The following is a 22,350-nucleotide window of genomic DNA, read 5'->3' on the forward strand; positions in this document are numbered from 1 at the left end:
CGATCTGTCTCACTCCTGTACTCCTTCCTCGTAACCAGCTGAGATTCCACGGTAACAGTTTATAGATGGCGCCTGTCATGTGCCTAGCCATGAGTGTAGGGAGTGTGGAGCAGTGGACTAAGCACACATCCCTGAGGTGCACTGGGGTTGATTGTTAGCAAGAAGGCGTGATCTTCGATTCACACTGTAGCCTCCTGATGAGGAAGTGAAAGGTGCAAATGCAGAGGCCCAGGTCCAGAAGCTTACTTATTAGCACTGGGGTGGGGGGGGGGGATGATAGTGTTGAACGCTGAGCTGTAATCAATAAACAGCAGCCTGACATAGGTATTGCTGTTGTCCAAGTGGTCTAAGGCCAAGTGGAGAGCCAGTGAGAATACATCGGCTGAGAACCTATTGCTGAACCTCTTCCACGTGGTTTTAGGTTCAAATCCACTCCAGATTTGAGTGTAGAAATCTTGGTCGACATGGTAGTGTAGTCACAGGATCATAGAGTCATAGAGTATAGAAACAGCTCAACTGGTCCATGCCAACCAAGATTCCCATCTATACATAGAACAGTGCAGCAAGTACAGGCCCTTTGGCTCACAATGTGGTACCTACATTTTCAAAGGTTCAAAGACTCATTTTTTAAATCAAAGGATGTACGTAGTATACAACTCTGAGACTTGTCTTCTCCAGATAGCCACAAGACAAAGAAAATCATAGAACCATGGAATAACATCAAACCCCCCCTTGTACAAAAAAAACAAATCTTGCAAATGGCAACACAATCAGTAAACCCTCCATGTGACAAAAAAATGTACGAATGGCAGCAGGTACAGCAACCACCCTCTCACGCAGAAAATTAAATCGTGCATACGGCAAGAATGTGAAACCCAAATCCCAACCCCACACCCCCTCGCACAAAGAAAGAAAACTAACAAATCATGCCAACGGGAACAGGAAAGAACCGGCGAAAAGGCAGAATATAAAAACGTAAAACTGAAAGAGTCCAATTTGAACTGCAGTCCACAGTAAATCGCAGAACTTCAGTAACATCCTCCAACAGCATCGAGGGAGAAAGAGGACTTCCCTTGGGAGTAGCAAGCAAGAGGTCGGTTATTCCAAGATCAATTTAACATTTCCTTCCTGCATAGCCCTCAATTTTTCTTTCATCTGTGTGCCTACCGAAGAGTCTCTTAAATGTCCCTAATGTGTCAACCTCTACCATAACCCCTGGCAGAGCGTTTCAAGCACCCACCGCTCTCTGTGTAAAATCTACCTCTACCGTCTCCCTTATACTTCCCTCCAACTGCCCTAAAATTATACTGACTGGTATTGGTCAGAGATTCAGTAGGTTGCACACACAAAAAGCCTTTGGAGAACTTTCTAAGCAACAGGAGCCTTGGTGTCATACAGCACAGAAAAAGGCCCTTTGGCGCAACCCATCCATGCTGATCGGAGTGTCCACCTGAGCTAATCCCAGCTGGTCCATATCCTTCTCGACCTTTCCTGTCTATAAACATGTCCAAATATCTTTCAAACACTGTACCCATCTCTACCACTTCTTATCATAGATAATAGAAGAGTACAGTAAAAGCCCTCCGGCCCACAACTTTGTGCCGACCCTTTAACCTACTCCATGATCACTCTAGCCCTCCCTCCCTCTTCTGGCAGCTCGTTCCATATACCTACCACTCGCTGAAAATTTGCCCTCTTGAGTTCCCTTTTACACAAATCTTGCCCCTCTCACATGAACCTACTGTAAGTAATTAAGAAAAGTTGGTCAGGTGAAACACTCAGCATATTCTCCTTGGTGGAAAATGAAATGAAATGGTGATCAATATTTGATCAATAATCCTCATGGGCTAAGTCTTCGCTTGCCTTTCACTTGCTTAACGAAAGCATTACTGCTCTGTATCTTTTTATAGCCTTTGTTCGTTATTTATGAAAACAGCTACTGAAACATTGAACAAGCCACTGAAAGCGAAGGCACTCAGCCGAGCCATTAGAACCAAAGCACTGACGTTCGCCTCTTTGGCCAAACCACAGTCTCCAAGGACCTGTGGGATTGAGCTCGGGCAGTGATGAGCGTGCCAACTGCATTTATCATCAGAGGGAGAGAGAGTGGGAGAGAGGGAAAGAGTGTGTGTGTGTGGGGGGGTCAAGTTGGGAGAGGGAACACAGAACATTTCAGCACAGTACAGGCCCTTTGGCCCATGATGCTGTGCTGACCTTTTAACCCACTGTAAAATCAATTTATCCCTTTCCCACCACCCACAACCCTCCATTTTTCTTTCATCCCTGTGTCTATCTAAGATCCTCATGAAAGACCCTAATGCGTCTATCTCTACCAACATCCAGGACAGTGCATTCCATGCATCTACCACTCTGATATCCCCTTTATACTTTCCTCCAATTACATTAAAATCGTGCTCCCTTGTGGTATTATCCACTTCCACCCTGGGAAAAAGTCTCTTGACTGTCACCCTCAGTCATTCGACCTTACAAAACTTTACATTTTTCCTTCAAAAAAATCCTTTGCTCACCTCCAAGCCCCTCCAGGGCAAAAAGTTCCAGAGGTTCACCACCCTGTGTGAGGCAAAGTTCCTAAACACCCCTGTTTTAAATGACCCACCCCGCTCAAAATTTGCAACTTTGTCCCCTCAGTTTCCTGTGTATAAGAACACAAGTTGGACAAGAACTGACACTGATCAAGAGGAGGTATTTGATCAGGTAGTTTGAAGGCAGAAGAGTGACTGCAGATACTGGAATCTGGGGCAATATGCAAACTACGGGAGGATCCCAGCATGTCAGGCAGCGTCTGTGGAGGAAAATGGGCAGTCAATGTTGTGGGTCTGGTGTGGCGCGTGGCCAAGTGGTTAAGGCGTTGGAGTAGCGATCTGAAGGTCGTGGGTTCGAGCCTCGGGCAAGGCAGCGTGTGTGTTCTTGAGCAAGGCACTTAACCACACCATGCTCCAGTCTACCCAGCTGAGAATGGGTACTGGCAAAAATGCTGGGGGTTAACCTCATGATAGAGTGGCATCTTATCTGGGGGGGGGGGGAGTCTCGTACTCTCAGTCGCTTCATGCCATGGAAACTGGCATAAGCACTGGCCTGATGGGCCACGAGGCTCATGACAGACTTTAATTAATTAATAATGTTGTGGGTCTGGGTCCTTCATCAGAGCTCCTCTCGCATTGCTGTGTTTTCTAAAATTGTTTAGATAGGCAGTTATAAGTGGCACAGTAGTGTGTAGTGATTACAGTAATCCACTGTTTGTATGTTCTCCCTGTGACCACGTTGGTTTCAAGATTCAAGGTTGTTTAATGTCATTTCCAGTACACAAGTGTAAAGGAGAACAAAATAATTGCTACTCTGGATCTGACACAGCATAAAACAAGATAAAGAACACAATAAATACAAATACGTAAGATAGCTTCGGTGCTCTGGTTTCTTTCTACATTCCAAAGATGGACGGGTTAGGGTTAGTACGTTGGGGCTTGCTATGTTGGTACTGAGAGCATAGTTGTGTCTCCTCAGGCTGTGTTTGTCACTGACACTAACAACATGTTTCACTGTATGTTCTGATGTACATGTGACAACTCAAGCTAATCTTTAGAAAGCTAATCTTCATCCTTATAGTTGGTTTTTAAGGAGAAGGGAATGGAAAAATGTGGGGAACTTAATTAATTACAGAATGGGCTGACAGGCCTGTATTCTGCTTTAGTGTTCTATGTTAGGGCCTGAGCCCCGTCCTTCTTTATATCTTTTCCATGTACATTGAGCAACCTTGGACAAGATTCTCTTGGTCATTATGGATTCAATTGGCCAATTGGTCTCTGTATTTCTATAACCCTTGAAACATTCCAACTCATGCATCTGGTCTATTTAACATTATTGTTAACGGATCAATAGTGTCGGTCCTACAGGCGAGAAGCTGTCCTTGATCCTGGTGGTATATGTTCTCAAGCATTTGTATTCTCTGCCAATGAGAGGGGGGACAAAGACAGTGACCTGGTGGGTGAGGTGTTTGCTCGTGTTGGCTGTTTTCCTGAGGAAATGAGAAATATTGACAGTGTCTATAGAGAGGAGGTTGGTTTCTGTGACATGCTGACTTGTGTCCACAACTCTACAGAAAACTTCACCACCTACTGCTGGATCCTGGTGTATTTGCTAACCAGAGGTTTGGATATCAAGAATGAGGCATAACACTTGACGCTCACGACTGTTTTATTAAGTGCTACAAGAACAAAGAAATCAAGGTTGTGTCATAAAAAACTAGCTCCAACTGAAAAGATAACAACTCGACTAGTGAGGCTTTATGGGTGGAACTGAGAAATAAGAAATGTATGCCCACGCTAATGGAGCTATATTACAGAACACCCAACAGTGCTAGGGATTTAGAGGAACAAAATTGTAAGGAGATCGCAGACTGTTGCAAGGACAAAAGGCTGTTATAGTAGGTAATTCTAAGTTTCCATATATTGACTGCGAATACCTTACTGTAAAAGTACTGGATAGGATAGAGCTTGTCAAATGTGTTCAAGAAAGTTTCCTTCATCAGTACATAGAAGTCCCAATGAGAGAGTGTGTGATACTGATCTGCTATTAGGGAATGAGACAGGGCAGGTGACAGAAGTCTGTGTAGGGGAAACACTTTGCATCTGGTGACCACAATGCCATTAGTTTTAAAGTAAATATGCAAAGAGATAGCTCTGGTTCATGGGTTGGAAAGTGTGGATTGGGACAGGCTGTTTTCTGGCAAAGGTGTACTTGGAAAGTGGGAGGCCTTCAAAAACGAAATGTTGAGAGTACGAAGTTTGTATGTGCCTGTCAGAATAAAAGGTAAAGACAACAAGTGTAGGGAAGCTTGGTTTTCAAGAGATATTGAGGCCCTGGTTAAGAGGAAAAGGGAGGTGCATAGCAGGTTTAGGCAAACAGGAACAAATGAGGTGTTTATGGACTACAAGAAATGCAAGAGATCACTTTGGAAAGATATCAGGAAGGCTAAAGGAAGGCATGAGGCTGTTCTAGCAGACAAGATGAAGGAGAATCCTAAGGTGTTCTACATGTTTGTTAAGAGCAAAAGGATTGCTAGGGACAAAATTGGTCCTCTGGAAGACCAGAATGGTAATTCATTGTGGAGCCAAAATAGATGGGGGAGATGTTAAATGCATTCTTTGCATCTGTATTTATTAAGGAGATGTGAGGTAAAGTGGCATCAACTTCATGGACCCTACAGATTACAGAGGAAGGGATGCTTGCTACCCTAAGGCAAATCAGGGTGGATAAATCCCCAGGGCCTGATGAGGTGTTCCGTTGGATCTTACAGGAGGCAAATGCAGAAACTGCTGGGTCCCTAGCAGAGTTATTTAAAACACCCAAAGCAACAGGAGAGGTGCCAGAGAATTGGAGGATAGCCAATGTTGTTCCACTGTTTAAAAAAGGCTCTAAACAGAAACCAGGAAGTTATAGGCCAGTGAGTCTGACATCAGTAGTGGGAAAGTTATTGGAAGGTATTCTAAAGGACCGGATATATAAGTATTTGGATTGATGTGGACTGATTAAGGATAGTCAGCATGGCTTTGTGCATGGTAGGTTGTGTCTAATCAATCTTACAGAATTTTTTATGGAAGTTATGAGGAAAGTTGATGAAGGCAAGGCAGTGGATGCTGTCTGCATGGACATTAGCAAGGCATTTGACAAGGTCCCGCATAGGAGGTTGGTCAAGAAGGTTCAGTAATTCAGGATGAGGTAGTAAATTGGATTAGACATCGGCTTTGTGGGAGAAGCCAGAGAGTGGTCATAGAGGGTTGTCTCGCTGACTGGAGGCCTGTGATTACTGGTGTGCCACAGGGATTGGAGCTGGGTCCTTTATTGTTTGTTATCTATATCAGTGATCGGGCTGATAATGTGGTTATAAAGATCAGCAAATTTGCGGATGACACCAAAATTAGGGGCGTAGTGGACAGCGAGGAAGGCTATCGTGGCTTGCAGAGGGATCTGCATCAGCTGGGAAAATGGATTGAAGAATAGCAGGTGGAATTTAATGCAGACAGTGCAAGATTTTGCACTTTGGTAGGACCAACCAAAGAAGGTCATACACGGTGAACGGTAGGGCATTGAGGAGTGTGGTAGAACAAAGGGGTCTGGGAATACAGGTCCATAACTTGTTGAAAGCGACATCACAGGTAGAAAGGACCCTAAAGAAAGCTTTCTGGCACATGGGCCTTCATAAATCAATGTACTGAGCACAGGAGATGGGATGTTATGTTGAAGCTGTATTGGTTGAGATGTTGGAGTATTGTGTGCAGCTTTGGTCACCTGCCTACAGAAAAGATGTAAACAAGGTTGAAAGAGTGCAGAGAAAATTTGCAAGAATGTTGCTGGGTCTGGAGGACCTGAGTTATAAGGAAAGATTGAATAGATTAGGATTGTATTCCTTAGAACGTAGAAGATTGAGGGGAGAGTTCATAGAGGTATACAAAATTATGAGCAGTAAAGATAGGGTAAATGCAAGCAGGCTTTTCTCACTGAGGTTGGGTGAGACTACAACCAGAGGTCATGTGTTAAGGGTGAAAGGTGAGAAGTTTAAAGGGAACTTGAGGGAAAAATGCTTCACTCAGAGGGTGTGAGAGTGTGGAGTGAGCTGATGGCAAAAATGGTCCATGCGAGCTTGATTTTGACGTTTAAGAGAAGTTTGGATAGGTACATGGATAGTAGGGATATGGAGGGCTATGGTCCTGGTGCAGGTTGTTGGGAGTAGGCAGTTTAAATGGTTTTTGACATGGACTAGATGGGCTGAAGGGCCTGTTTCTGAGCTGTATTTCTGTATGACTCTATAACATTCCAGTGATAACAATTAAACCTGTAAAATAGCCAGTTTCAGGTGGTGTGACACCTACTGCAGGAAAAACTGAGAAGCTTCTAGGAAAATATAGAAGCTAAAAGGTGATTATTAGTTGAGTATATAAAAATACAAGCTAGCATAGGAAAGTTAAACTACAAGAAGGAGAAAACAAATACAAGAGATAATGCAGATGCTGGAAATCCAGAACAACAAATGCAAGCTGTTGCAGGAACTCAGTAGGTTTGGCTTCATCTCTAGAGAGGAACAAACAGCAATGGTTTGTGCCAAGCGTCTTCATCAGGACTGAACAGTATGTGAACATCCCTTGTCACAGAGCAACCTTTTTTTCGCCATGCTTGGGCAGATTACATTTTTATTTGATTAGAAGGCACTTTCCCTGCAAATTCAGCCCTTTACATCTTCCAGCTATCACCTCTGAGCTTTTCATTATCATTCCCCACCTTCCCTCTCACCTGGTCTCATCTATCAGCTACTCTTCCACCACCCCACCCCACTGCACTTCTTCTTCTGTCCTCTGCCCCCTTCCTTTCCAGTCCTGCACTCCTGATGAGGGATCTTGGCCTGAAACATTGGCTATTTATTCCTCATTGTAGATGCTGCCTGACCCTCTGAGTTCCTCCGGCACTTTGTGAGTGTTGTCCAAAAAGAAAAACAATTCTACACCCTAATACAACATTACCTCCACCTTAAATTCTTTTAGTCTCCAGAAAAAAAGATGAGACTGAGGTAGGTTGGAGAAGGGTGGCACATTCACTGCAGGAGTGCACTGGCACATCACCCTGTGAAATACTGCCTATATGCCCTCTGTTTCACAGAAAAATGTGAGAGTGTGATTGTAAACCTGTTGTGTTTGGACCATTGGGCTCCAATATTTCACCATCTGATATCTCAGGTGTAAATGATGACACCTAGCTCTTTCATCCTGTGCTGGCCGCTGCTCTTTCCAAAGGAGGCCTTTATACCACCGGGAACACTTTAAAGAAAGGAGGACCATGATCAGATTGGTTCACCGAGGCCCCAGGTCTGTGGTGGAGAGAGTGGTTGTTATGTAAGGTGACACCTCTACTGGTTTCCCACATAACTTGAACGCCAGAGACAACTTGGGGTTTGCATTCAATCCCCAGAGAGGGAATGTAACCTGTAACCTTAAGATCCAGATGGAGTGAAGTCATCCGTTCAACCATTGGCTTGGAGTTTGTGGTGGCATCTGTTAGTCTCGCGAGACCCTGGATCTGTGTCTGGAAAGTCTTGCTTCAGTCTGTGCTGGTAGAGCAGCATCTGCTGTGTGAGGCGACGCTGGAATGTCCTCTCCAGCGCGCAGGCCTGGGCAAGCTTGTATGGAAGACCGGCAGTTGCCCATGCTGCAAGTCTCCCCTCTCCATGACACCGATGTTGTCCAAGGGAAGGGCAAGGGCTGATACAGCTTGGCACCAGTGTCGTCGCAGGAGCTGCCAGAACGAGGTTGAAGGCAACGTCGGACTGTCTTAGGGACTCCAGCTCCGGATTTGTCCTCAGGGTTTACTCCCGAAGCCTTTCCCACGAGTGGGTATGGACGCAAGGCAGCGGAGGTTTGAAATCAGAGTTTCCCTGTCTTAGATGGACTGCCTTCCCAGGCTGATGAGATCCATCTACCCGAAGCACTGGTTTTAAGGTGCCAGGACCTGCCTTCGGCCCCTTCTCCTGTCAGTAGAAACAGTTCCGCTGGGCTTAGAGGCTAAGCCACACGAGAAGGCCAGGCGTTGGACTTGGTTGTCAGAGGCTATTTGAAGCCCATGCCGTGAGGAGCACTTTTAGGTAGTGGGAGCTTGTCCCCACTCCACTCTTCGGCTTGACTCTTTGCTTAGAGATATATCCTAAAGAACATTGTGAATGGAGAAAGGCCAACAGAGTGTCATCACAATACACTCATTATGACAGCCAAGAGGAATGTCAAGAACTGACTGTTCCATCACTCACTCCCAGGACAGGGACAGCACAGGTTAGATACAGAGTGAAGCTCCCTCTACACTGTCCCATCACACACTCCCAGGGCAGGGACAGCACGGGTTAGATACAGAGTGAAGCTCCCTCTACACTGTCCCATCACACACTCCCAGGACAGGGACAGCACGGGTTAGATACAGAGTGAAGCTCCCTCTACACTGTCCCATCACACACTCCCAGGGCAGGGACAGCACGGGTTAGATACAGAGTGAAGCTCCCTCTACACTGTCCCATCACACACTCCCAGGTAGGGACAGCACGGGTTAGATACAGAGTGAAGCTCCCTCTACACTGTCCCATCACACACTCCCAGGACAGGGACAGCACGGGTTAGATACAGAGTGAAGCCCCCTCTACACTGTCCCATCACACACTCCCAGGGCAGGGACAGCACGGGTTAGATACAGAGTGAAGCTCCCTCTACACTGTCCCATCACACACTCCCAGGTAGGGACAGCACGGGTTAGATACAGAGTGAAGCTCCCTCTACACTGTCCCATCACACACTCCCAGGACAGGGACAGCACGGGTTAGATACAGAGTGAAGCTCCCTCTACACTGTCCCATCACACACTCCCAGGGCAGGGACAGCACGGGTTAGCATCAGGGGATTGAGTTCAGGAGCTGTGAGATAATGTTGCAGCTCTATAAAACCCGAGCTGGACCACACTTGGAATACTGTGTTTAGTTCAATATAGGAAGGCTGTGAAAGCTTCAGAGAGTGCAGAGGTTTACCAGGATTCTGCCTGGATTAGAGAGACAAGTCTTATGAGGATAAGTTGAGCAAGGTGGGGCTTTCCTCTCTGGAGTGAAGGAGGATGAGAGGTGATTTGATAGAGGGGCATTACACTATAAGAGGCATAAATAGAGTGGACAGCAAATGCCTTTTTTACCAGGGCAACAATGGATAATGCCAGAGAACATCATTTCAAGTTGATTGGAGGAAAATTTTGAGGATGTCAGAGGTCGGATTTGGCGAAGAGTGTGATAGGTACCTGGAAAGCTCTGCTGGGGTTGTTGGCTAAGCCAATATGTGAGGGACATTTAAGATGCTCTGACATAGGCACAAGGATAAAAGTGAAATTGAAGGTTGTAACTCTGTAGGAGGGAAGGCTTAGATTAATTGTTTATATACAGTGGGTCAGCACAATATTATGGGCCGAAGGGCCTGTACTTCTGCTGTCCTGTTCTACATTCTAGATATGCTCAGGATCATCTTGCCGCACCTCCTAACCCAACCCAATCCCCATCTTTTGGATCTTCAGTACAATAATCTGCTCGGACAGTACACTGGTTTCATTATTTTCCATTTTTATTCAACCATCTTCTACCCGCGAGTGTGGAAATCCATTTGTCACAGCTGTCCACCTCATGTATTAGTATCTTGGTCATTTCATGTTCCATCTACCAGTAGGCTGAGGCTTACAAACTAGTTCTGGGTGGTCTAACTCTATTTACCGTCGGACCTTTGTCGCCAGCAGAAAGCAGCAAGACATTAACCCTCCCCGTCTGCCCCCACGCCCACCCACCTCCCATCCCCAGCCTCTCTCTCCGCTAGCTCTGGTGCAGCCTAGAAAACCTTATGTTTTTTTTTTCTCTCCCTCCTGGAGAATTTCACTTCCCCTGTGCTTTTGTACAGCACAGAAACCGGCCATTCGGCCTGTCGAGTTTGTACTGACCACAAATTGCCCATTCGTTTATCAATTTTACCCCAACCCATTTTATTACATAGTAGTTGAAATGGTAGAGCATAGAAAGTTCTGTTGTCCTGAACTTTTAACCTACTCAAAGGTCAATCTAACCCTTCCTCCATTTTTCTATCATCCATGTGCCTAACTAAGAGCTTCTTAAACATTCCTAATGTATCTTCTTCTACCACCACTGCTAGCGGGGCATTCCACACACCCACCACCCTCTGTAAAAAAATTTACCTCTGATTCCGCCCCCCCCATACTATCTATTTCCCCCACATTCCCAACAACTCCCCTTAGATTTTACCTCTCACTCACACACTGGGGCACTAGGGCTGATTTACAACATCCAGGTAAATTACTAACCTGTGCCTCCTCCTCGGGATGTACGAGGAAACCAGAGCACTCGGAGGAAGCCCACTCTGTCACGGGGAGAATGTGCAAGCTCCTAGACAGCGCCCGAGGTAAGGATCGAACTCAGGTCTCCGGAGTTGTGTGCCATTGGCTCTTCCCACTGCGCCTCTGTGCTGCTGATTTTTACAGCATCTGAAATGCATTCATCCAGCAGCATGGAGCCTTCTCCACAAACCCGGCCCATTTCCCGAGTGTCCCACACCCTATCCATTTATAAATCGACTCTTACCCTCATCCTCCCTCTTTGCCCATTTGTACTCTGAGTCCTGACTGATTTCCTACCCACATTCCCTTCTTGGTGCCTCCTCCCTCTCGAGTCAAGAGGGACACATAGAAACATAGAAACATAGAAAATAGGTGCAGGAGTAGGCCATTCGGCCCTTCGAGCCTGTACCACCATTTATTATGATTATGGCTGATCATCCAACTCAGAACCCCGCCCCAGCCTTCCCTCCATACCCCCTGATCCCCGTAGCCACAAGGGCCATATCTAACTCCCTCTTAAATATAGCCAATGAACTGGCCTCAACTGTTTCCTGTGGCAGAGAATTCCACAGATTCACCACTCTCTGTGTGAAGAAGTTTTTCCTCATCTCGGTCCTAAAAGGCATCCCCTTTATCCTCAAACTGTGACCCCTCGTTCTGGACTTCCCCAACATCGGGAACAATCTTCCTGCATCTAGCCTGTCCAATCCCTTTAGGATTAAATGGACACAGATGAAATGGAGTTGAAACAAAGTCGTAGCATCATAGAACACTACAGCACTGAAGCAGGCCCTTCGGCCCATCTAGCCCATGCTGAACTATTAATCTGCCTAGTCCCATCGATCCCATTGACCTGCACCTAGATCATAGCCCTCCATATCCTATCCATGTACCTATCCAAATTTCTATTAAATGTTGAAATCAAACCTGCATCCACCACTTCTGCTGGCAGCTTGTCCCACACTCACACCACCTTCTGAGAGAAGAAGCTCCCCTTCAGGTTCCCCTTAAACATTTCACCTTTCACCCTTAATCCATGACCTCTAGTCTCACCGAACTTCAGTGGCAAAAGTCATGCATTTACCCTGTTTATACCTCTCATAATTTTGTCTACTTCAGTGAAATCTCCCCTCATTCTCCTACACTCCAGAGAATAAACTCCTAACTTATTCAACCTCTCCCTATAACATAGAACATAGAACATAGAACAGTACAGCACAGTACAGGCCCTTTGGCCCACATTGTTGTGCCGACCCCCAAACCCTGCCTCCTACATAACTCCCCACCTTAAATTGCTCCATATACCTGTCTAGTAGTCTCTTAAACTTCACTAGTGTATCTGCCTCCACCACTGACTCAGGCAGTGTATTCCACGCACCAACCACTCTCTGAGTAAAAAACCTTCCTCTAATATCCCCCTTGAACTTCCCACCCCTTACCTTAAAGCCATGTCCTCTTGTATTGAGCAGTGTTGCCCTGGGGAAGAGGCGCTGGCTATCCACTCTATCTATTCCTCTTATTATCTTGTACACCTCTATCATGTCTCCTCTCATCCTCCTTCTCTCCAAAGAGTAAAGCCCTAGTTCCCTTAATCTCTGATCATAATGCATACTCTCTAAACCAGGCAGCATCCTGGTAAATCTCCTCTGTACCCTTTCCAATGCTTCTGCATCCTTCCTATAGTGAGGTGACCAGAACTGGACAACTTAACTCAGGTTCTCAAGTCCTGGCAACATACTTGTAAATTTTCTCTGGGCTCTTTCAACCTTAGTTAAATCTTCCTTGTAGATAGGTGACCAAAACTGCACACAGTACTCCAAATTAGGCCTCACCAGCATCTTATATAACTTCAACATTACATCCCAAAATGGTGTTATATTCCAAGGGACAATGTCATCTCCTTGACCCTGAGGCAGCAGGAGAGCCCAAAGGGTTAATCTACTTGACCTGTTTCCCAATGTAAAAATGTTTGCTGGGTGCTTTATTTAAGTCGATCAAGTTTCACGGTCGACAATGAGTTGAACGTAGCTGATATTGGAGTACAGCAGCTGCTCCCTCCTCTCCGTCAACACCATGGGCAGGAGAGGGGCTTGTGTGTGTTAGGGGAGGGGGTCGGCAGCTGTGCGTCTTTTGTCCTCTAAGGGCTGTGACCTCGGTGGAGCTCAGCCATGTAAACCGGCAGGCGGCAAGGCTGAGGCTGAGAGAGATCGAAATAAAAGAGTGTATGTGAGGGAGTGGGAGGGGGGATGAGAGAGAAAGGAGGAGAGATGGGGGAAGAGATAGAGATAGAAATAGAGAGAGAGAGAGAGAAAGAGGAAAGGTGGGAGGGAAAGTGAGAGAGGGAGAGAGAAAGAGGGAGAGAGAGAAAGAGGAAGGGAGGGAGGGAAAGACTGAGAGAGAGCAAGAGAGACAGAGAGAGTGAGAGCAGTGAGTACAGGAGTTGTGATGTTATGTTGAAGTTGTACAAGATATTGGTGAGGCCATATTTGGAGTATTGTGTGCATTTCCAGTCACTGACCGACAGGATAGTTACCAAAAGGATTGAAAGAGTATAGTGAAAGTGTATAAGGAAGGGGCTGGGACTTGAGGACCTGAGTTTTAGGGAAAGGTTGAACAGGTCTGGACTTTATTCCCCGGAGTGTTGGAGGATGAGGGGGTATTTGATAGAGATATACAAAATTATGAGGGGTATAAATAGGGTAAATGCAACCTGGCTTTTTCCATTGAGTTTGGGTGAGACTAGAACGAGAGGTCATGGGTTAAGTGTGAAAGGAACCCAAGGGGGAACTTCTTCACTCAGAAGGTGATGTGAGTATGGAGTGAGCTGCCAGCAGAAGTGGTGGATGCGGGTTTGATTTTAAGAGAAGTCCGGATAAGAAAATGGATGGCCATAGCCCTGGTGCAGATTAATAGTTCAGCAAGGACCAGATGGGCCGAAGGGCATGTTTCTGTGCTGCCGTCCTCTTTGACTGTGACTATGATGCTAGGAGATAGAGAAAAGGAAATGGTGAGGTAAAAAATGAAGGTATTAGAAATTAAATGAGATGGAGAGATAGAAACTGAGATGGAGAATTATAGAGTCAAAGAGATGGAAAGAGTAGCAGAGGCAAAAGTAGATGAAGGGACTACTACTACAACATTGACTCAGGCCTAGGGGGCCGGCGTCGGGCATGATGAAGGGAAAAAACATGAAACATTGGTAAATTGGTTTATTATTGTCACATGTAGCAAGGTACTTTGTTTTGCATTACATTGATACAGATCATTTCATCACCAATGCATTGAGCTAGTACAAGAGCAGAATGCAGAATGAGATACTACAGTTACAGAGAATGTGCAATGTAAGTAGTCAGTAAGGTGCAAGGCCATGTGGTGATAAATTGTGAGGTCAAGAGTCCATCGTATTGTGTTAGCAGGATTGAAGCTGTCCTTGACCCTGGTGCTACGTGCTTTCAGGCTTTTGTATTTTCTGCTTCGTGGAAGAGGTGAGAAGAGAGAATGTCTAGGGGGAGTGGGGTCTTTGATTATGCTGGCTGCTTTACCAAGGCAGCAAGAAATGCAGACACAGTCCACGGAGGGGAGGCTGGTTTCTATGATGTGCTGAGTTGAGTCCACAGCTCTCTGCAGTTTCTCATGATCATGGGCAGGGCAGTTGGCATACTACTAGGGTAGGGTGGTCAGACCACCTGGAGCATTGTGTTCAAGTCTGGTCGCCTCATTACAGGAAGGATCTGGAAGCTTCAGAGAGGCAGCAGAGAAGATTTACCAGGACTCTGCCTGGATTGGAGAGCATGTCTTACGAGGAAAGGCTGAGTGAGCCGGGCTTTTCCCTTTGGAGTGAAGGAGGATGAGAGGTGAACAAGATGATAAGAGGCACAGGTCAAGTGGACAGGTAGAGACTTTCCCCAGGGCTGATGCGAGGGGGTATAATTTCAGGTTGATTGGAGGGAAGTTAATGGAGGGGATGTTAGGGGCTTGCCTTTTTACGCAGAGAGTGGTATGCCGTGTCAGAGTGGTGGTAGAGGCAGATACATTAGGTACATTTAAGAGACTCTTACTGAGACACAAGGATGAAAGAAAACTGGAGGGCTATGTAAGAGGGAAGGGTTATATTGATGTTGGAGTAGGTTAAGAGGTTGGCACAACATCGAATAGTGTACTGAGCTGTTCTGTTCAATGTCCTAACATTATCTAACCCCTTTGGCCCACACTCTTTAATCACCTTGCCCAGTAGAAATCCTTTGGTCTTAGTCCTGCAATATCCACAGCCTCAGGACTGTTCCCACAGAGAGAGTTCTGGGTTTCCATGGTCCTTGTGTTTCCCTGCACTCCCTCCAGCCAGAGCCCATGTGATCTTCCCCACCCACTGCATCAGAGAGGATGCAGGAGGCTACCAATATCCCTGGTGACACCAGGTGGTGATAGGCAGTTCCCACATCACACTAAAGAGGGCATCAGGTCCCCAGGTCAGACAGTCAGCCTGTCAGCCTGGAATGAGCAATTGACCTCAGAGCCCAACGCACTCCCTGCCCAGGGAAAGGTTCCTTTCTTTGTCTCCATCTCTCCATTTTGCTCTTCTCTCTCCCTCTGGCTCATTTTGTGCCTCTCTATCTCTCGCTCTACCACCCACCTCTCCATCTCACAATTCTCTCTTTCGCTGCCTCTCCCTTTTAGTCTCTATATTCTATCCTGTTGTTTCTCTATTGAACTCTTTCATTTTCTGTCACTTCATTCCCGCTTATTTCTCTTAAAAACACTTTGTCTTTCCAGGATTCAAGGTTCAGTCAGAATTATTGAGCAGTACATCACTGAAACAGGCTCCTTGGCTGAACTTGTCCTTGCTAACAAGATACAGTACCTATCTAAGCTACACACACAAAATGCTGGAGGAACTCAACATGTTAGGCAGCATCTATGGAGAGGAATAAACAGTTGACGTTTTCAGCTCAGACCCTTCATCAGTACCTCCATGATTTTGTGTGCATTATGCTAAGTTTCCAGAATCTGTCAGATCCCTTGTGCTTATGATGCCCATCTAAATTGGTCCCATACACAAAAATTTGATCCTTATCTCTCTAAGCCTCTCTTATCCATGTACCTTATGAAATGTTTGTTAAAATGTGCCCTAATCATTTCCTCTCATTCCATACATGCACTGGTACAAAAGTTGTCCCTCAGGACTCCTTCAGGTCTTGTCCCTTTTGCCTTAAATCTATGCACTCTGGTTTCCAAATCCTGGGGAAAAGCCTGTTTGTATTCACCCTATCAATGATTTCAGCACTTTTCTAAGGCCACCCCTCAGTTGTCAAGAAATAAAGTACTGGCCTGTAGCTTTCTGGTAAATCTTTTCTGCTCCTTGTAACTCTTCTCTGCTCTCTTTCCGGCTTAACGGCATCTTTCCAATTGCAGGGTGGCCAAAACTGAACATGGTATTCCAAACGCAACCTCACCAACGTCTTGCACAGCTGCAACACGACATACTAGTTTCTATACTCAGTGCCCTGAGCAATGAAGGCGAGTGAGCCAAAAGCCTTCTTCACCTCCCTCTCTGAAACAATTGTGCTTAAGTGCATTGGTGTGACTCACTTGTCACTGTTGTCACTGCTGATGCCAAATCTGCACTTACACTGCGGGAACGAACAATGAGACAGACAGAATCAGAATCTGGTTTATCATCACCAACACAAGGCATGAAGTTTGTTCAAGAGCATCAGCAGTACAGTGCAAATATGTAAGATTACCAAAAATTAGCTTATGAGGACACTCAGTCCTCGTTTATTGTCATTTAGAAATGCATGCATTAAGAAATGATACATTGTTCCTCTAGTATGATATAACAGAAACACAGGACAGACCAAGACTAAAACTGACAAAAACCACATAATTATAACATATAGTTACAACAGTGCAAAGCAATACCGTAATTTGACAAAGAGCAGACCATGGGCACGGTAAAAAAAAGTCTCAAAGTCCCGATAGCCCCATCATCTCACGCAGACGGTAGAAGGGAGAAACTCTCCCTGCCATGAACCTCCAGCGCCGCAAACTTGCCGATACAGCATCCTGGAAGCACCCAACCACAGCCGACTCTGAGTCCGTCCGAAAACTTCGAGCCTCCGACACCGAACACCGAGCACCATCCCTGCCGAGCGCTTCAACCCTGCGCCGGCCGCTGAGCAACAAGCAAAGCCGAGGATTCGGGGCCTTCTCCTCTGGAGATTCTGGATTACACAGTAGCAGCGGCAGAGAAACAGGCATTTCAGAAGTTTCACCAGATGTTCCTCCGTGCTCTCACATCTGTCTCCATCAAATCAGGATTGTGCACGGCACCCTACTTGACAGATAACAGATATTATTAACCGGAGTAGCCGCTGCGCGCTGCGTCGCGCTGCCGTCTTCTCCTCCTCCAGTGCAAAAGAAAGGAATAAGAAATCAGCTGTACAAGAGGACTTGGGAGTCCTCGTGCAGGTTTCCCTAAAGGTTAACTTGCAGGAAGGCAAATGAAATGTCAGCATTCATTTTGAGAAGACTAGAATATAAACACAAGGATGTAATGCTGAGACCTTTTAAGGCATTAGTCAGATCACTTTTGGAGTACTGTGAGCAGTTTTAGGCCCCACATCGAAAGGATCTGCCGGCATTGGAGAGGATCCAGAGGAGGTTCACAAGAATGATTCTATGAATGGGTAATGTATGAGCAACATTTTGTGGCTCCGCCCCTGCACTCACTGGAGTTGATAAGAGTGAGGGAGGATCTCATTGGAACTTAACAAATATTAAAAGTGGATATCACAGAGGAGGTTTCCAATAGTGGGCCAGAGGGCACAGCCTCGTAACGGAGGGGTGTCCTTTCAGAACAGAAGTGAGGAGAACTTTACTTAGCCAGAGAGGGGTGAATCTGAAATTCGTTGCCCCAGGTGGCTGTGGAGATCAAGTCACTGGGTATATTTGAAGCTGAGGTTGATATGTTATTAATTAGTAAGGGTCAAATGTTACAGGGGGAGGGAGGCCGCTCCCCCTCCCCAAATGTTACAGAGAGAAGGCTGGAGAATGAGTTGAGAGGGAAAATAAATAAGCCGTGATCAAATAGCAGTGCAGTCTTGATTGGCCAAATGCTTAATTCTGCTCCCATGACTTACGGTCTTATGATCTAATAATGAGGTTGTGTTCAGGAGTTCATGGACCGTTGGCGGAAGTGAAGAAGCTACTCTTCAAACATTGAGTGTGGGTCTTCAGGCTCCGTTACCTCCTCCCTGATGGTGGTAATGCGAAGAAGGCAAGTTCTCCTTGGAGAGTGGTGGGTATCTGGAATGTGCCACCAGAGGTGGTGCAGGCAGGTACGTCAGAGGCATTTAAGAGGCTCTTAGATAGGCATATGAATGTGCAGAACATGGAAGGGTATTGTCCTTGTGTAGGCAGAAGGAATAAGTTTAGTTATATGTTTGTTAGTTGAATTGTTTGGCATAACATTGTGGACCAAAGGGCCTGTCCTGAAAGCAGCCTTATTTCTATAAACTCTTCTTTGAGCGTAGATCCCTAAACCCAGAAATGACCCTGGTCACTGGCTGCTGGGTCTGCCATTTGATGGCGCCTAAGGTCAAATCTAGTGGACAGCCCTGGATCACAGAGGGTTAAAAATAACTGGACACCCCAGGGCCCCACTGTCATATGCAATTAGCCTCATCGATAATATACATTACGTGCTCTCACTGAAGAGTCAATTAGCAACAAAACCTTTTGCCTCTTCTGCTCCGGCTAATGTAGAAGCTGTCTTTATCTTCCAGATTTCCTCTGCATTAATGTCAATTAATGTCTATCTCCAGTTCTTAACCTGTGAAATATTTGGGGCAGATGAGAACGCCATGCAATGCTGCTGTCTTTAAGGGGGCACTATTTTGGTCCTGAAGCCAAAGAAGTCGCTTTTGCATTTGTATAGCGCCACTCAGGACTTGGTTATCACAAGAGATCCTGCAGATGCTGGAAATCCAGAGCAACACATACAAAATGCTAAGAGAACTCAACAGGTCAGGTAGCACCTATGGAGAGGATAAAACTATCGAGGGGGATAGGCCCTCTCCTATCTGATTCCTTCTTCTTCAGCCCTTTAACTCTTCCATTTATCTCCTCCCAACTTCTAACTTCATTCCTCCCTCCCCCACCCGCCCATCTTCCACCTCATCTCCCTTCACCTGTCACCTTCCAGCTTGTACTCCTACCCCTCCCCACCACCTTTTTCTGACTTCTGCCCCCTCCCTTTCCGGTCCTGATGAAGGGTCTCAATCTGAAATGTCAACTGCTTATTGCCCTCTGTAGATGCTGCCTGACCTGCTCATTTCCTCCAGTAATTTCTGTGTGTTCATCATGGCTTGGTGGTGTTCTGGAGAGGACTGGGGCTGTATCTGAGCAGAGTGGGCACCTCCAGCCCCCGTGTGCGGCTTAGACTCAGCCTCGTCAGTCCGATCCAAAGATTTCCTTCCCTGCCAGAGATAAACCAGCTTTCCGTGGAGCAGTGGCATGTTGGAAGCGGGGGTGGACGCTAACGAGAGGGGAACAAGTGTTGCAGTTGTCGAGAATACCTGGGGAGAGAGCAGAACACACCTTGGAGAAAAGGAAATGAGGCTTAACACCATCTGAGGCTGCTGCAGAGATTAGCTGATCCAAGCTCTGCCGTGATTATGATGCACAGCAGCCTCTGCTCACGCCTCCTTGTCTAACCTTTAGACTGTTCCTCTCTCTTCTGCGTACACATTCAACCTTCCCTCCAACACTGCTCTAGAAATACACTCAGTGGCCACTTTGTTAGGTACATCTATACACTTGCTTGTTAATGCAAATATCTAAATTAGCCAATCATGTAGCAGCAACTCAAAGCATAAAAGCATGCAGGCGTGGTCAAGAGGTTCAGTTGATGTTCAGACCAAATATCAGAATGGGTAAGAAATGTGATCTAAGTGACTTTGACCGTGGAATGGTTGCTGGTTACAGACGAGGTGGTTTGAGTATCTCAGAAACTGCTGATCACCTCGGGATTTTCGCAAATAGTTTACAGAGAATGGCGTGAGAAACATACAGTAAGCAGCAGTTCTGTAGGCAAAAATGCCTTGTTAATGAGAGAGGTCAGAAGAGAGCAGCCAAACTGGCTCAAGCTGACAAGATGGCGGCGGTAACTCAAATAAAGACGCATTACAACACGTCAATCTTTGAAGTGGATAGGCGACAGCAGCAGAGGGCCTTGAACATACGCTGAGTGGCCACTTTATTCGGTATGGGAGGTGCCTAATAATATGGCTACTGGGTGTATGTGCATTACGATGAGGGGCTGATTAAACTGGGGTTGTGATAATTGATAATTCACCCTCATGTGATCTAACTGTGAGTCAGACTGGTGACGGGTTAGGGAATGGTCTCAAAGGCAGCTTCCTTACCGCGGTTATGAGTCATGAACCGACCTCTTGTACGTCCTCACAACCTACCTCATCATAGCCCCTGCACCTTTTTAATTCGGATTCAGGAAAATATAGTGGACAGGTCAGTAGTAGTTTTTCACACAGAGAGTGGTGGGTGCATGGAACATGCTGCCAGGGGTGGTGGTAAAGGCAGAACAACTAAAGAAACTCTTAGGCAGAATGGATGAAAGAAAAATGGAGGGCTATATAAGAGGGGAGGGTTAGATTGATCTTGGAGTAGATCAAAAAGTTGGCACAAAATTGTGTGCCAAAGGGCCTGTGCTGTGTTCTATGTTTATCACCCTCTGAGTGAAGGGCTTTTTACTCAGCTTGCTTCTGAATGGCTGCCCTTTTATTTTGAGACCAGCCACTGGTTTTAGGCACCTCAGCTCTGTGAACCATCAACGCTGCAGCTTCCCGATCAAGATCTGCAGGCATTTCATATTTTTGCTAATTCTGCAAGTACCTCACTGTAACATGAAATCCGACATTTCCACAGGGACCTGAGTGAGAATTTCATCCAGGCGATTCCCAGGAAGGCATTCCGCGGAGCGACAGACATCAAGAATTTGTGAGTACCAGGTGGCGCATTGACTGTTACCATGCCAACATGAGTTTCCCACACCAGCACCAATACAGGACAAAATCAATGGCTTTCCTCAGGAAATAAAAGCACTTGATGGCCTATAAATTAGCCCTGGCCCCAGTGTAATCACTGCATCAGCAGAGGGTAAGGTGGGATGTTTTACTTAACAATCAGAGAGACCCCATCTGAGAGACACCATACTTCATTCTGTGTCTAGAACAGCTTTGTTTGTCACATGTATATCGAAGCATGTAGTGAAATGAGTCGTCTGCATCAATGACCGACATGGTCTGAGGATGTGGTGGGGGCACTTGCCAGCTTGGTGGTGGGGTGGTTTCACGAGCCCTCGTTCTCGGTGGTCTTCACACACAGCGCTTGCTGAACTGACATCCAGCCATGTGGATCACAGACCTGCAACCGTGGAGCGTGCTACAACCTAGACTCCGGTCTGACTTCTAACTTCCATCAGTATCCCTGTCTCTAACCCTAACCTGGCCTGAGCCCCAACTCCCCAGCTCAATCCCCAAAACCATCCCTATGACCCTAAAAAGCAACTAAGTCTGACCTCGATGGACATCGCAGTTCAGTACCATCTTGACCGCAATCTCCATTGACAGGATGGAGGCACTGATGTCTGTGTTTTCTCCAATGTCTCTAGCACTGAGACGTTGACTAAACTCCACATCTCCGTAGGGCGGTCCACGTTTTTCCAACGTCCGCCATCAGATTCCCAAAACCTTACCTCCACTCTGTTCCATTTACCTGTCTTTAATCTATATCCCTCTGAACTGTTTCTGTTTATGTACGTATGTAACTGTCCAAGTGGTCCCTGTACTTCCTGCTTGGATGGACCTTTGATCACAGGACCCACTGACCCCTAGAGGTCGCCAGCCTTTGCCCTTGCTGGTCTTTGCCCACAGTGCACGCTGACCTGATATCCGTCCACGGGAATTGCTTGGCGTCGTCTTGACCGGAAGAACATGATAAATATTATGATTGTACAACTGGAGGGTGCTTTCCCTGTCTCTGTTTACTCATACAGGCAGCTGGATAAAAACCAAATTACCTGCATCGAGGAAGGGGCGTTCCGAGCGTTGAGGAGCCTGGAGGTTCTGTAAGTCCTTCCCATTCCACTGGTCCGCACTGTTGGGTTCTGTCCTGAGATAGATTACAGGCACAGCAGGGACCTTCCCCTGCACAATGGGAAAGTCCATGGTTGAGTTCCTCTCCAAAATATCTGCTGTATAAACCCAACCTCTCCTCTGATGTGAGTTCTTCATTGGAGTTTCGCTGGTGGAAACTGGTTCTCTCAAGGATCTTCAGACTATATTCCCAGGAGTCTCAGGGAAGACACAAGAGGCTGCAGATGCTGGAATCTGGAGCAACACATGT

The 22,350-nt window shown here is 46.3% G+C and overlaps 1 protein-coding gene across 2 annotated transcripts in view; it reads left to right on the forward strand.

Moving 5' to 3' along the window:
- LOC140185601 (slit homolog 1 protein-like) overlaps positions 1-22,350 on the forward strand; it is a 315,402-nt gene that overhangs the window by 90,608 nt on the left and 202,444 nt on the right. For both annotated transcript variants that reach the window (XM_072238998.1, XM_072238997.1), the window contains exons 5-6: positions 20,872-20,943; positions 22,001-22,072. In XM_072238998.1, the coding sequence (XP_072095099.1) occupies positions 20,872-20,943; positions 22,001-22,072 (144 nt within the window). The remainder of the gene's footprint in view (positions 1-20,871; positions 20,944-22,000; positions 22,073-22,350) is intronic.

This window comes from Mobula birostris, chromosome 21 (genome assembly GCF_030028105.1).
Source record: "Mobula birostris isolate sMobBir1 chromosome 21, sMobBir1.hap1, whole genome shotgun sequence".
Lineage (NCBI taxonomy): Eukaryota > Metazoa > Chordata > Chondrichthyes > Myliobatiformes > Myliobatidae > Mobula > Mobula birostris.